We start from the raw sequence: 16378 nt of genomic DNA on the forward strand, positions 1-16378 counted from the left end.
TTTCTTTGAACCTATCTACGTGAATTTACCGAAAGACCCAAGAATAAGAATAGGCTGTGGGGTTGTCCGAATTATACTTCAATTACCGCCCTATAAGCTCACTTGCTGCACTCTGTTTTCCAGCGTTGTATTTATGTTGGACTTCTTTCGCACCGTACGTAGCCAACCGCGCTAATTAGAGGTGCGGCGGTAGGACAGCAAACTAAACTCACAAAGCTGTTCCAAAGAAATTAGTTTGTCCATGGAGGTGAAGTGCGTAGGTCCAGTGGCTTCCTAATGCCAGAAGGAAGAGCGCTCCAGATGGCCGAACCATCGACACCACCACCACCATCACCAGCATCATGTATTTAGTTATGCTGAACTTCTTACGCGCCGTACGTACGGCGGAGAGACAAGAAAGGAAACACAAAACGCGGTTCTAAAGAAATGAGTCTTCTCTCTGACACCACCCACCTCCCCCTCCTCGGCTGTTCAGGGTAACTTGGTCAGGGCGCGACTTCTGTTTTGCTCGTGTGGTTAGCCCGAGGCCGACGTTTTTGCGAATTTTTGGTTTTAATTCTCCAATCATTTCCTGTCGTTCACACTCACTTGACGCTATGTTGGCTTACGTCATCGGCGGATCTGAGCCGACAGGAGATTTTTCTTCGTTTACGACTATTGCCTTTGATTCTCGCAATCAAACTTATCGGAAAACATCATCATCAGCGAGCGGCAGCAGAAGCCTGCCATCACACCCCCGCGTGCACAGCTGTGACAAAGACAAGGATCCCCCGTATAGCCTCAACACACCGTTGGGGCAAGTGCTGTTAGCGAGCAGCACCTATGAAGGCCTGCACGGCACACGAGGGGGTGGGTGGCCAGCACCACCACGTACGGCCGCCTTTGTCTCCCCAGCGGCGATGTTTACACATCGCACCAGGTACTGATTTGAGGCTGAGTCGACCGGTGGGGAAGCCCGGGACCGGTTCAGATAATCGTCACTGACGTTAGCCGTGAGCGGGAATGGAACTCTGGCCGCTGGCTTAGCAGCGCACACGTGCACGCCGACACGTGGAGTTCGGCGGAGCGGTGGTTACTCATGGCTCGAGGATGGTGGGGGGGGGCAGGGAGAAGTCAAAAGCAGAAGAGGAGCCACCTGATGATGACGACGACGACGATGAAACTGGCAGCGAGTGACTGGGACCGCTCGCCACACAGCGGGTGTAGAGGCTGTGTGTGTGTAGGCTGTGTGTGTGTAGGCTGTGTGTGTGTAGGCTGTGTATAGGCTGTGTGTGTGTGTAGGCTGTGTGTGTAGGCTGTGTATAGGCTGTGTGTGTGTGTAGGCTGTGTGTGTATAGGGTGTGTGTGTAGGCTGTGTGTGTGTAGGCTGTGTGTGTGTAGGTTGTGTGTGTAGGCTGTGTGTGTAGGCTGTGTGTAGGCTGTGTATAGGCTGTGTGTAGACTGTGTGTGTGTAGGCTGTGTGTATATAGGCTGTGTGTGTGTGTATGCTGTGTGTAGGCTGTGTGTGTGTAGGCTATGTGTAGGCTGTGTGTGTGTGTAGGCTGTGTGTAGGCTGTGTGTGTGTGTAGGCTGTGTGTAGGCTGTGTGTATGCTGTGTGTGTAGGCTGTGTGTAGGCTGTGTATGTGTATATGCTGTGTGTAGGCTGTGTGTAGGCTGTGTGTGTAGGCTGTGTGTAGGCTGTATGTGTGTGTGTAGGCTGTGTGTGTGTAGGCTGTGTGTAGGCTGTATGTGTGTGTGTAGGCTGTATGTGTGTGTGTAGGCTGTATGTGTGTAGACTGTGTGTAGGCTGTGTGTGTGTGTAGCTTCTACACACACGTGTCAGCTGACCCGGGTCAGGGCCACTCGGCCCAGCAGGCAGGGGGGGGGGCCTCCGGCTTCTCGTGTTACGCCGCGAGGGGGGGACACGATCGCCCCCCCCCCAGCAGTCTCTCTCCCTGGGGATTGGTGGATGTCGACGAGATGGGAGGGCCACTGGTGGCGCTTGATAGCTCATTGGGGGACCCTAAACAGGAATATTTATGGGTTGCCCCTTCCCCCCCCCCACCTCAGCCCCTCCCCCACCGTCCCCCACCGTCCCCCAGTCACACCTCATCCTCCCACCCCCCCCCCTAAAAAGTTCTCAGTGTATTTGCACAACCCCCCCAAAAAACATCGAACACACTGGGTCACCCGGTCACGGTGAGCAGGCAAGGACTTGGGGTGGTGGCTCCTCAAATGACATCCTCAAATGTGCTTCTTGTAATATACACCCCCTCCCTCCATCCCTCCATTCCGACTGTGTCCCATCATCATCGCTCTTGTCACAATCGCGTCATCACGATGCATCGCATCACACTCCCCTGTCACCACCAGAACCGCTGCCACCACAAGCATCACTCTCCTCCATCCCCACCACACTCCCCCATCCCCATCAGCACTATCCTCTCTCCTCTCACGCTTCCTCCCATCTTGCCACCTCTAATCCTGACCTCCTCCTCCTGCACCCCCCGTAGCCGCGGGCGCCCTGACCTCGGACGAGCCGGAGGAACTGGCGGAACTCGACGATGTCCATCAGCGGAAGGAGGACCTCCTGGCTGACATCCAGGTGTGTACAGGTGTACACATACACATAGGTGTACATACACAGGTGTAAGCATACAATCAGGTGTGTGCATACACATACACAGATCATATTCTTAGGTTTTTTCGGTAAAGTCACGTAGGTAAAAAAATTAAATTTAAATTAATTAAAGTAAAATAAAAAAGAAAAGTAAAATCACGACGTTTCAGAGACAACACAAGCTTCCGTCTTCTTGTGTTGCCTCCGAAACGTCGTGATTTTTATTTTATTTTACTTTTATTATTTTTAATTTTTCATGTTTACCTACGTGACTTTACTGAAAAAACCTAAGAATATGAATCCTTGCAGTCACGAAAGCTTCAAATCTAGTAATATATACACAGATCAGTGTATTTAAACTCACATGTGTATGCATACTCACTCACAGGTGTATGCATTCTCACACACAGGTGTGAGTGAATATTCATCAGTGTAGAGGATCCAGGATCAGTTTATGGATTGGTTCTCGGAATCACTCGCCACCGATGTTGGCCATGGCTCGGAATTGAACTCGGGTGGCCGGGTCCGTGGCACGGCACGCCAACCACTGCGCCGTCGCTCCCGGCAGCCTTAACGGGTGCTCGCTAACAGCGGCTGTGCGTGTGGTGTGTGTCCGTGTGTCCCCAGCGACTCCAGAATGAGATAGCCGGGGTCATCAGCGAGATGGAGACGCTCGCCTACAGCGAGGAGAGGTGAGCGCCACCGCTCTCTCACCTCATCTCTCGCCCCGTCTCTCACCCCGTCTCTCGCCTCGTCTATTACCTTACCTGTCACCTCGTCTCTCACCTCTACTTTCCACAACTCTCTCCTCTGCCCATCTCTCATCTCTCCCCACGGTGCGCAGGTGACGTGTGGAGGTGTTAAAGTGGTGTCCCTGCCACCTCTACCAACACGCGTGGAGAGCGTGCAAGAGTAGACCACGTGCTCTCTAGAGGGACTCTCTAGACTAGAGGGACTCTCTAGAGTAGAGGGGCTCTCAAGAGCTCTCTCCAGTGGGAGTGGTCTTAGCGAGAAATTGCAGGGCTGCTCCTTTACGATTTTAGTCTGTGTACTGTGCACGCACGGCTCGAGATAATCGACCCGGATCGTGAGAATCAACTGCAGGGTTACCGCGCTCCAGCCCTCCCCACCGACCACCACTACCACCACCACCACCACCACGCTCCAACACAACCACCACGCTCCACCACCACCACCACCACGCTCCACCACCACGCTCCACCGCCACCACCACGCTCCACCACCACCACCGCCACGCTCCACCACCACCACCACCACGCTCCACCACCACCACCACCACGCTCCACCACCACCACCACGCTCCACCACCACCACCACCACGCTCCACCACCACCACCACGCTCCACCACCACCACCACCACGCTCCACCACCACCACCACGCTCCACCACCATGCTCCATCTTTCCAGGTTCACCAATTGACTCCTCCCCCATTCAAATGCAAATTAACTCGTTGCACGCTGCACGCTGCACGCGCCTGATGATTGCTAAACGTGCCCCACGTGACGCGCAGCACGCAACCGACGCCGTCCATTTTGTTCAGGCAATCTGGGAATCACTGAATCTTAAGGGCGAGGGGTGGGGGCTGTATTGCCCTCCTCCCCCCATGACTCCGCCCCCTCCCCCCCCCCCCCCATGGCCCCTCCCCCATCCACTAATTGGAGCAACTGCTTCGAGGCCAATTTCACCCCCTAGGGGAAATCTGGGAGATTGTTTCCCCCCCACCCCTCCCCCATTCTCCTTAACCCCCCCAACCCCTCCTTCACCCCTCCCCCCCCATTGCCATCCACCTCCTCGCCTCTCCTCCTCCCCACGAGACCTTGATCACTCAGCGCCTCCACCCGCGGGGTTGGTGGGGCGGGGTGGGGATGAGGGGCGGGGGGTGTGAGATCGCCAAGTGTTGAATGTGCACGTGGTGTTGTGCCGAGTGGTTTCTATATCACAATCGGTCACTCCGTGGTGCTACGCGTGACTTTGTTTTCCTGATCCGCGCCTTCCTCGTCGCCCGGGTGTCATTGCGAGCAAGTTTGGACGCTTGTGTCATCACCGTCATCGTCACCGCCGCCACCGCCGTCGTCGTCATCGTTCGTGGTCTAGCCACTGCTGGATGAGGATGAATGTGACAGCCTCTCGCTCTGCGTGATTCTCGTGTTTCCTTCTTTAAATGGACTTCACAATTCTGGCTGTCGCCTGATGAAGCTGGTTGTAATTACTGGCGAAACGTCGTACTCAGATTGTAAATGTTGTGGCTTGGTTCTCCAACACACCGGTGTTGCTGTACTAGTGACGAATTGGCCACGTTCTGTTTACGTGACAACCCTTACTAGTTGGCTGTGTCGGGTGGTGGCGGGTTTGAACAACACATTTATATATTTACGCGATCTAACCCCAAGAAAACCTGTGTTATGAATGACCCCATTGTATGTTCATATTGAGAGACTGGTAAGGAATCCCCCACCAGCTCTTCCTCTCTGTGCCCCTAAACCAGTGGTTCTTCACCTTTACTGCAGCCTGCAACTCCTTTGGTTATCAATCGTATTTTTTGTATAACGTTAATAAACACATAGGCTTTGACGGCACAAATTAGCGGCACTTACGTGGCCGTGCTTGATTTGTCTTTTCGTTGATTTACCTTCGAGGATGTCTCGCGCCCCCCCAGAAAGGGCATCTCGCGCCCCCAGGGTGTGCGTGCACCCCAGGCCAAGAACCACTTCCTCGTACGATGGCTCTGTTTGTATCGCCCAGGGATGCATCTGTCAACCCCTTTGAGTGCCCACTGAACATCATGGGATTCCCTCTGAACTCGTGGCGGCTTCGGTCCAACAGCGAACAAATCCGCAAGCTCATTAGGCGCGCGTGACCTTGGCAGTAGCAAACGTGAAGGGTTTTTTTTTTGGAGTGGCACCCTTTAAGTATTTACTTTAAGGTTACGTAGATTTTATACAACAACAACAACATAACCCCCCCGGCTATTTGTGTTTGCTTCTTGGTTGTCTGTTTGTCCGTTCAGCTCCAAGACGCTACAGAGGAACAAGCAGCTGGCGACCGGGCGAAAGAAATTCAACATGGACCACAAGAAGGTGCCTGAGATGCGTGCAGCTATTGCTGCCCCCCCCCCCCCCCCCCAGTGCGGGATTAAGCTAGTGCGGGGCCTGTAGCATATGTTATAAAGGGGCCCTAAATAAAAAAAAACACGTAAATATTCAAACACACATTTTTTACTTGCATGGTAAAGTAATTGTATTTTTTCATTTGCTATACAGCCAGATAATACGACAAATCGCTAACCTTAAACAGCCAGTCGTTCATAAAAGTTGAAGGCGGTATAGTACTATAGTAATAGAGCAAGTGCAGAATCACTGAACCGGAATTGATAGCTTAAAAGTAATTAGCGCGGGGCCCTTGAAAGTGCTGGGCCCGTCGCTACTACATGTGTAGCTACTACATATGCAGCTGCTACATATGCAGTAACTGCATGTGTAGCTACTTTTGCTACTGGAATTATTCGGCACTGTGTCCCCCCCCCCCCCTCCCACGAACCTCCAATTATCACGGTTGGCCATGTACGGTACTAAAGAAGTTCAACGTACAGCGCAGACACGACGAGTACGGGGCTTACCCTCGCTCTATGCGCCTTCGGTTCGTGCGACTTAGGCCGCGTGTACGCACGAACCTATTTCTACCCACAATGCACTCCACACGCAACTCCGCGGTGAGCGCCACGCTGCGCTACGAGCCTGGCCCACCCGAGTTCGATTCCCGGTCACGGTCGCCCACACCGGTGACGATTATCTGAACCGGTCCCGGGGCCTCCCCTCGGTCGACTCGGCCTCGAATGAGTACCCGGTGTTATGTGTTAACATCGCCAGTGGGGAGACAAAGACGGCCGGGCGTGGTGCTGGCCACGCACCCCCCTCGGGCGCTGTGCCGGCCTTCATCGGTGCTCGCTAACAGCACGTGCTCCAGCAGTCTGTTAAGGCTATGCGGGGGATCTTTGTCTTTTTTGTGCAGAAACTCACACACACACACGTGTAGGATGTACAGAAACTCACACACACGTGTAGGATGTACAGACACACACGTGCCGGATGTACAGACACACACACACACGTGTAGGATGTACAGACACACACGTGTGGGTGTGTGTTCCACATCCGCCCTGGCTGTAATGGGAAGCCCTCTCTGCGTTAATTGGATCCTATCCCAGCTGTCAACCTTGCCCCAACCATCCTTTTGTGTTCAAGACCCAGGGAGTCGGTGGCGGAAGAAGGGGGAGGGGCGTGGCAGGAGTCTCCCCCCCGCCCCCCCGTCATTACCCCTAAGACACGAGCTGTAATTAAGCGCAGCGATGTGATTAGATGGGGGTGGTCGGAACAGAAGCCCGGCCGCCAGTGTGGCAATTAAACGTCTGGCCACAAGAGGGGTTAATGGCTATGTTGGGTTTGGGGGAGGGGCTGGGGGGGGGGTTGCTGGATGGCCACGTGGCCAGTACTGTGACGACAGCGCTGGTGATTTACATAATAAGCTGGTGGCTCGCGATCGGAAGGGTGGGTACATTTCTACCACTTCTTTTCACCGCGTCGTAGAAGAGTCGGGCCAACGCACGCTCTAGAAGCAACTCTCTCGTCCAGTGTTCTTCATTGCAAGGCCCACCAGGGACCACTGGCGGCCCCTGGTGGGCCTTCAGTGCGGCCCCTGGTGGGCCTTCAGTGCGGCCCCTGACGTACACTCCCCCCCCCCCCCCTGCCACCACCCCGGGGAAACACAAAAGTGAAAACACCGCCCCCCCCTCCCCCAATCATCATCATTGCCGTGCTGCTGTTAAACCCCCCACTGGTTTCAAACATGAAGTCTTATCGGCCAAAGTGCCCCCCACCCACCCACCTCCCCCTTAGCTAGTTGTAATCACTGGTGAAACGTCACGGCACTCAGATTGTAAATGCTGTGGCTTTGCTCTCCAACACACAACCGGTGTGCTGTACTAGTATACTACACTATACACTGCACTATACACTACACTACTATACACTACACTACTATACACTACACTACTATACACAACATTATACACTACACTACGATACACTACACTATACACTACACTACACACCAGTGCTGTACTAGTGACGAATTGGCACGTTCTGTTTACGTGACAACCCTAACTAGTTGGCTGTGTCGGGTGGTGGCGGGTTTTAACGACACATTTATATATTTACGCGATCTAACCCCAAAAAAAACAACCTCTGTGATGGATGATATTCGTCGCGGAAGTCTACCACGTGCTAAACTGGGTGAAGACCACCGCCCAAGAGCCATACCTCCCCTTTTTGTTGCGGCAGCAACCTGCCTGGCGGCGCCAACCCTGCGCCCGCGTGCTGTTTGTTGAGAGAGCGCGCGGCATTCCGTGCGTGACGCTCCGCAGGGCATCGACTTCCTGATCACGAACGAGCTGCTGCAGCGCACGCCCGAGGACATCGCCCAGTTCCTGTGCAAGGGTGAAGGCCTCAACAAGACGGCCATCGGGGACTACCTGGGGGAGCGGTAGGGAGCACCCCCTCCCCCCCCACCCTGGACCTTACTCCCTCACCCCCTATCCTGGACCTTACTCACTCACCCGCTATCCTGAACCTTACTTCCTTACCATATCCTGGACCTTACTCACTCACCCGCTATCCTCAAGTTTACTTACTCCCTCACCCCCCAATCCTGAACATTTCTCCCTGACCCCTATCCTAAACCTTACTCCTCACCGTATCCCAAGCCCTGACTCTCACCCTACCCCCAACCTGAAACCCCCCCATTGTCCACCACTATGCCACCTGGCTCCCAACAACCCTCCCATTGCAGCCCCCTCTCATCTTACCTCCCCTCTCAGCCTCTCCCACTCTCTCCCCCCCTCTTATCTCCTCCCCTCTCATCTCCTTCTCATCTCCCCCCCCCCCGTGCCCCCCCCTCCCATCCCAATCCCCCGACAGGGATGAGTTTAACCTCAAGGTGCTGCAGGCCTTTGTGGAGCTGCACGAGTTCGCAGGCCTCAACCTCGTGCAGGCTCTCAGGTGAGAACAGGCCTCACATCGCGACCCTAGAGAGAATATCTCCGCGGCCCGGCACACCGCCACCGCCGCCGCGTCCGGCATGCCCCTCGGTGTGGCCGCTGCCGCCGCTGCCGCCGCTGGTCACGTGGCCTCAGTCCACCGGCGAGCCAGACGCGACGCACCTGGGCGCTCGCGCGACTCGGCAGGTGCTCTGCTGCGGATGAGCCAGCGCCTGCTGGTGATGTTGATAATGGTGTTGTTGTTGATGGTGTTGATGATGATGTTGTTGATGGTGTTGATGATGATGGTGTTGATGATGATGATTTTGATAATGATTATGTTGATGATATTGACGATGATGATGTCGATGATTTTTTTGATGATGATGCTGTCGATGTTGACGGCGATGTTGACGGCGATGTTGATGATGATGTTGATGATGATGCTGCAGGCAGTTCCTGTGGAGTTTCCGTCTGCCCGGGGAGGCTCAGAAGATCGACCGCATGATGGAGTCGTTCGCCTCCCGCTACTGCCAGTGCAACGCCGGCGTCTTCCAGTCCCCAGGTACTCATTTCAGGCTGAGTCGACCTAGAGGAGGTTCCCACCCAGATTTCTTTGCACGCATCCAAGTTCAATGTATTCGCCGTTGACTTTCGTCATCCGTGTGATAAACTCATGATTTGTGATTAACATGCACAGATGATTTGTGATTAACATGCACAGATGATTTGTGGCTGAGTAATCATCATTGTAATCACCATCACTATCATTACCATCGCCATTACCGTCACCATTACCACCATCATCATCACCACGACCATCATCATCATCACGGCCAAAATCATCATCATATCCATCTTCACCAAAACCAACATTATTACCACCACCATCGTCATCATCACCACCATCATTACCATCGCCACCATCACCACCATCACCACCATCGTCACCGCAGTCATTTACTCCCTGCCCAGCCTCTGCGCTCGCTCCTCGCTACGCGCGAGGTTGCCGTGGCGACGCTCGTTTAGCATTTCCAAAGCGGCCTTTTCACGCGAGGCCTCGGGGGGCACAAACACGGGGAGGGGGGGGCAGGGGGGTAAACAAAACAGGGTTTGGGGGGGGGGCGACGATGAGAAAGGGGCCTTTGTGGCCACGGCGCTGGCACTGCGTCCGCTCCCACGCCCGGCTCCTCCTCCCCGAGGACGTGGGTCAAGGTCGTTCGCTCGGCCAGGTGAGGGCTCTCACCTGGGGGGGCAGCGGCTCCCCTCGCCTGGCAGACCTGGGGCGAGCGCACCCACCGGTGGGCGGAATCGCCCTCACCGTCATCATCACCATCATCATCACCCTCATCACCATCATCACCATCATCATCACCATCATCACCGTCATCACTGTCGTCGTCACCGTCGTCGTCGCTACCATCATCTTAATATTATTATCACTGCCATGGTCATCATCGATCATCATTCTCGCGTGCGTGTGTGTGTGTGAGCGTGGGTCTGCCCCGTGACCGGGCGTTCGACACTTCACGTGGCCTCAAGGTGCACATGGCCTGGCACAAACGTCGTAGTGATGTCACCGCCACTTAGTGGCGAATGGCGGTTGTTGTTGTTGTTGTGTGTACGTGGTCGGGCATGGCGCTGGCCGCCCACCCCCTAGGTGCTCGCAAACAGCACTTGCCCCAACACTCTGTTCGAGGCTATACGGGGGAATCTTTGTCTTTGTGCGCGCCTGCGTGCAGACACGTGCTACGTGCTGTCGGTGGCGATCATCATGCTGAACACGAGCCTCCACAACCCGAACGTGCGCGAGAAGCCTGGCGTGGAGACGTTCATCAGCATGAACCGCGGCATCAACGCTGGCGGGGACCTCCCCGAGGGGCTGCTCAGGGTGCGTGAGCACGTGCGTGTGTGTCTGTGTGTGTCTGTGTGTGCGCGTGTGCGCGTGTGCGCATGTGTGTGTGGGGAGCGGTAGTGTAGCGGTTAGCGCACTGCGCTATGAACCTGGCGACCCGGGTTCGATTCCCGCTCACGGCCAACACCAGTGACGATTATCTGAACCGGTCCTGGGCCTCCCCTAGGTCGACTCAGCCTGAAATGAGTACCTGGTGCGGTGTGTAAACATCGCCACTGGGGAGACAAAGGCGGTCGGGCGTGGTGGTGGCCACCCACCCCCTCGTGTACCGTTCCTGCCTTAATAGGTGCTCGCTAACAGCACTTGCCCCTACAGTCTGTTAAGGCTATACGGGGGATCTTTGTCTTTGTTGTGGGGAGCTGCTAACCCTGCGACCAGAGTTCGATTCACAGTTTCATGGTCCGACACCAGTGATGATTATTTGAACCGGTCCTGGGCCTGTCCTAGGTCTACTCAGCCTCAAATGAGTACCTGATGCAGCGTGTAAAAGCATCGCCACCCACGCCTTCGTGTGCCGTGCCAGCCTTCATAGGTGCAACTCGTGAACAGCACTTGCCACAAGAAGTCTGTTCAAGGCTATGGGGGGGGGGGGGTGTTTGTGGTGTGTGTGTGTATGTGAAGAGATGGAATCTGTGAGCTGAGAGGTGTGGGGAACTTATTATCCGTCTGTCTCGGCGTCATCTGATTGGTTGAGTTCTTGAACCGCTGATCGGGGGAGTCATCGATTACTCAAACCATCAGTGAGCCCACCTCTGTTCCAGTCAACTCTCCATTGTTGAGGGTAATGACAGGGAGACATGCCCCGGATATTTCAACGCACATCCGAGTTGGGTTACAAAACACATGAATTACTATAATTATTATAATTATCAGCCCACGTGGAACGGGCATGAAAACGGGAACCTCGCCGTCCGGTTGAATTCCCTCCCAAGACGACCAACTCGCTCGCGACCTCGTGAGTCGCTGACCCTCAACGAGCGAGGAGCAGACGACTTAATAGCCCAGCCCGGGCGTTGTAGATTCAACATTCATTCCCCCGTACCCCTCACCCCCCCCCCCCCCCCCATTACGTTTTATCCACAACTCAGATCATCCACGACCCGGCCCCCCGGCGGCTAACGGAACTCTCCGTGCCTGTCTGTGCGCGTGCAGAATCTGTACGACAGCATCAAGAACGAGCCGTTCAAAATCCCCGAGGACGACGGCAACGACCTGACGCTCACCTTCTTCAACCCTGACCGCGAGGGCTGGCTGCTCAAGCTGGGTGCGTGACGTTCTAAATTACTGACGCAAAGTTTTGCTGGCTGGCTGGCTCACTGGCTGGCGCTTCGGGCGGATTACACGGATGTTGCGAAACTCCCTTCCCGTGACCGTACGCGAGCTATCGGTGACCTGGCTGCGGACAAACCAGCTCGCTCGACAATCACGGGCAGCGGCTGAAAACCCAGATTCGAACCCAGGCTCTCGGCGATGCGGGCCCCGGGGCGCTCCGACCTCTGACCTCACTGCGCTTGTTGTTGTTGTTGTCCTCGTTGTTGTTGCCGCTGCTGCGTGTGGCGGTATAGGCGGGCGCATCAAGACGTGGCGGAGGCGGTGGTTCATCCTCACCGACAACTGCCTCTACTACTTCGAGTACACCACGGTGAGACGCTCGGACTCACGGTGCCGATGGGGGGGGGAGGGCGCTCCACACCTCGGTTTTCCACTGCGGTCAACCCAAGCCGTGCCGCCTGATTGCTCCCGCAATGAAACGCGCCGCTCGCTGTGCCCCCTCCAGGACAAGGAGCCGCGGGGGATCATCCCCCTGGAGAACCTGAGCATCAGGGAGGTGGTGGACCCCAAGAAGCCTGTGAGTGGCGATTCTACCCACCACCATCACCATCATCACCACCATCACCACCACCATCATCACCATCACCACCACCACCATCATCACCACCACCACCATCATCACCACCACCACCATCATCACCACCTCCATCACCATCACCAACACCACCACCACCATCACCATCACCAACACCACCACCACCATCACCACCGCCATCACCACCTCCATCATCACCACCACCATCACCACCATCACCACCTCCATCACCACTATCACCACCATTATCATCACCACCTCCATCACCACCACCACCACCATCATCACCACCATCACCACCATCACCACCATCACCACCACCATCATCACCACCACCATCATCACCACCATCACCACCATCATCACCACCATTACCACCATCACCACCACCATCATCACCACCACCATCACCACCATCATCATCACCACCTCCATCACCATCACCACCACCATCATCACCACCTCCATCACCACCACCATCACCACCACCATCACCATCACCACCACCACCATCACCACCACCACCATCACCACCACCATCACCACCGCCATCACCATCACCAACACCACCACCACCATCACCACCGCCATCACCATCACCACCACCTCCATCATCACCACTGCCATCATCACCACCATCATCAACGCCACCACAAACAACCATCACCACCACCGATACAGCCACCGCCGTCGCCACCACTGCAACCATTGCCGCTACAGAGTCATCGCCTCCACCATCACCACTCCTGCCACCACCGCCACCACCGCCATCACAACCGCCGCCGCAGTCACCACAATCACCATCGCAGCCGCCACCACCAACCACCACCACTAAGATGAAGCTGTCGGGTTTTTTCTCCTGCTGTTTACCTGCGAATGATGTCACTTTATCCGGACACTTGAAACTTGAACTTGAACCCACACTGCCACCCGTGCCCCCCACCCACCCACACCACCCCTCCCTCCCCCGCCCCTCCCTGCCCAGAACTGCTTCGAGCTGTACATGCCCAACACCAAGGGGCACGTGATCAAGGCGTGCAAGACGGACGCGGACGGCAAGGTGGTGGAGGGTAACCACGAGGTGTACCGCATCTCGGCGCCCACGCCCGACGAGAAGGAGGAGTGGATGAAGAGCATTCGGTAAGCGCGGCGCTAGCTCGTCGCTTGCCGCGTCCTCACCTCCTCAATCACCACCGCGCTGCTCCTCACCTCCTCACTCATAACCTCCTCACTCGCCACGTGGCTGGCTGTGAGCCAGCGATGTGCAGGCAGCAGCGAGGGTTGGTTGATCACCGCACACACACAGATGGTGCAGATTCAGCTCCTTGGTCATTGTGTCTCAATGGTGTCGCCTTCTGTCTCCCACCCACCACCCTGCTGCATCCCCGCACCCTGCTCCACCCCCCACCCTTCCACCCTGCTCCACCCCCGCACCCTGCTGCACCCCCCAGGGCCAGCATCAGCAGGGACCCCTTCTACGACATGCTCGCCATGCGGAAGAAGAAAATCTCCAAGTCCAAGGCGACCCCTGACTGAGCGTGCTGGGGGTGGAGGCAGCGGAGGCAGCGGCGGCAGCAGCGTGGATGCCTGCTGGGGGTGGGGGGGGGGGGTCGGAGCTATCAGTGGGGAGGGGGTGGGGGAGATGGGGGGGTGGGGAGGGGGGCATTGCCCCCCATGGCAGCGCACCTGGCGTGTGGACACTCGGACTGTCTGCTTGTTTCGCGGGCGAATTTGTTGAAGCATCGCCACTCCCCCCCCGCCCACCCTCTCTGTTGGTACGAGCGAGCAAGGTGGGGGGCCCTTCTGGTAAGGGCCCTAACCCCCCCCCCCACTCCCCCCGCCTCCTCCTCCTCCTCACCACCACTTGCTCCCCCGCGCTGCAAGTCTCCGACCATCCGCTCCAGTGGGCGTCTCTGCATGTGGACGCGTGCCGGAAGCCGGTGTGCTCACCGCCACGGCGCAGCGCGGTGTAAATACTGGACTCGTGCCGGGACGCGGCACCCCCCCCCACCCGCGTACCCCCCCCCCCCCCCCATCCATGGACGTTGACGAGAAGAGACGACCCGCATCACCCCCCCCCCCCCCCCCCCACCAAGCATGAATGGTACGCGCCACCCCCTCTGTCCCGCACGCGACACAACTCGGAACGCGCCATGTATCGGGGACGCGGGGGGCTCCGGCGGTGGCGGCGGCGGTGGGGTTCACGGCTTCTCCGTCGCCTGCCCCACACGTTCATCCCGCAGCAAAGCTATATTTTAAGAGCCACTTGAATGACTTTACAATTACCGACAGTGTTTATCTGCACGGCTCGAGGCAGGCCGTGATAGCGGAAGTTGTCGATATTCGGGCAGACGGGGAGTGGCGATACCTCCTCTTACACCCCCCCCCCCCCCCCCGTCGGTCCGTCAGTCCTGCCGCGTTGCTTCCAGCTGTCCTCGGATTCCGCAACAGCTCAGCGGTGGCAACCGGACGGCCGAGTTGAGATCCGCCCGCTCGCACGCCCGCTCGCTCGCTGCGTCGGCAAAGCAATTGGAACGGCGTGCCACGTTCTAGGACCGGAGCAGTCGGTCGTGGGTGGAGACACGTCGGCGTTGATCGGCGAAGTACGCCGCGACAAGCCGCAGAGCGGACCGACGCCCGATAGTGGAATCCCGTCTCTGCCTCGAGCGAGCGGGAGAGACGGGTTGCACTCTGCGACCCCCCGCAGAGAAGTCCGCGTTCAGTTCATCCGGTTTCACGACCGATCGCCGAGGAGCGAACCCCGGCTAGAGTTGTATTTTATCCTTGCCTGGAGCACCACACCCTGCCTTGACCCAGCCTTGACCCAGCCTTGACCTTGCCTTGCTAAGACTCTTGCCCGGACACGCCCGGAAGTGCAGGTGCTGAATCAGGAATGTGGCCGAGCAGCTTCAGCTGTGGGCACGGGGCGGCAGGTGGCTAGGGCTACGATGGGGGGGGGGGGGGCTTAACCCTCTCCTCAATCCGTGCAACACTCACACCAGCTTGGCATTCAGACACGAGCCTTGTGCGGTGAAACCGCAAGGTGTCACCGCTAGCAGGGCGTGAGCCGCGCCTGCGCGTCTAACACGTGCGCCCCTGCTAGAGGCAAGCTTGCACTCTCTCCGGTTTGTGGACGTTAATTTTCTAGGCAGAAATGTTTATGAACAAAAAAGAAAATGTCCCCCCGTTATTCCATCCGTCACGTGATTTTATTTCAGCACCCACGTGCTCGGCAGCGGAGGCGGGCGAGCCGAGCCGAGCAGAGGCGCGCACCGCAGGTTTGGGAGTTTTGGGGGGCCGGGGGGACGTTGCCACCTTCCTTTCCTCCGCTTCAAATGATAGCTCAACAACAAACGTGGCTTGTCGTCATTATCGTCGTGTGGACATTTCTAGCAGCCAAATGCTCTAAGCGCGTGACGTTTATTCTAAATGCGGAGGGAAAGACCGGAGAGAAACTAAATCCACACGACCACAGGGAGAGAGAGACACGCAAACTCCAAACATACAGCAACAGGCGTCAGGGTCCGGTTCGAACCCACGACCTCCTGTAGACCAGGCGAGGTAGTTAACATCTCCGAGCCACCGTAATAATGATGATAGAAAGAGACACCGCAAACTCCAAATATTCAGGCGTTGTCAGGGTCAGGATCGAACCCACGACCTCCTGTAGACCAGGCGAGGTAGTTAACATCTCCGAGCCACCGTGATGATGATGAGAGAGACGCAAACTCCTAATATACAGGCAATGTAGCCGTACAATCTGCAGCGGGGCTTCCCAGCCCGCATAACTGGCGTTTCCGCCAGCTATGCCGTGCCCCCTTAAACTACAGCGGCCCCCCATTCCCCCTACGCAGGGGGGCTCGGCCGGACGCACGGCTCCCCAACACCGCGCTATTGCCGAGGCGCGAGTGCGTTAAAATATTAAAACGGCGTCATCGTCTG

General features: G+C 56.7%; 2 protein-coding genes across 3 annotated transcripts in view; both read left to right on the forward strand.

Annotated features, from left to right (window-relative positions):
• LOC133340610 (cytohesin-3-like) overlaps positions 1 to 14018 on the forward strand; it is a 40155-nt gene extending 26137 nt beyond the window's left edge. For both annotated transcript variants that reach the window (XM_061548974.1, XM_061548973.1), the window contains exons 2-13: positions 2494 to 2585; positions 3228 to 3292; positions 5631 to 5700; positions 8043 to 8161; positions 8596 to 8676; positions 9107 to 9219; positions 10397 to 10545; positions 11722 to 11833; positions 12135 to 12211; positions 12347 to 12418; positions 13422 to 13576; positions 13888 to 14018. In XM_061548974.1, the coding sequence (XP_061404958.1) occupies positions 2494 to 2585; positions 3228 to 3292; positions 5631 to 5700; positions 8043 to 8161; positions 8596 to 8676; positions 9107 to 9219; positions 10397 to 10545; positions 11722 to 11833; positions 12135 to 12211; positions 12347 to 12418; positions 13422 to 13576; positions 13888 to 13972 (1190 nt within the window). In that variant the 3' untranslated portion in view covers positions 13973 to 14018. The remainder of the gene's footprint in view (positions 1 to 2493; positions 2586 to 3227; positions 3293 to 5630; positions 5701 to 8042; positions 8162 to 8595; positions 8677 to 9106; positions 9220 to 10396; positions 10546 to 11721; positions 11834 to 12134; positions 12212 to 12346; positions 12419 to 13421; positions 13577 to 13887) is intronic.
• The window catches only part of LOC133340676 (cytochrome c oxidase subunit 6B1), a 240484-nt gene that overhangs the window by 135732 nt on the left and 88374 nt on the right, over positions 1 to 16378 (forward strand). The gene's annotated exons all lie outside the window — the stretch shown is intronic.

Source organism: Lethenteron reissneri, chromosome 10, assembly GCF_015708825.2.
Source record: "Lethenteron reissneri isolate LAM-NWPU_2019-01 chromosome 10, ASM1570882v1, whole genome shotgun sequence".
Lineage (NCBI taxonomy): Eukaryota > Metazoa > Chordata > Hyperoartia > Petromyzontiformes > Petromyzontidae > Lethenteron > Lethenteron reissneri.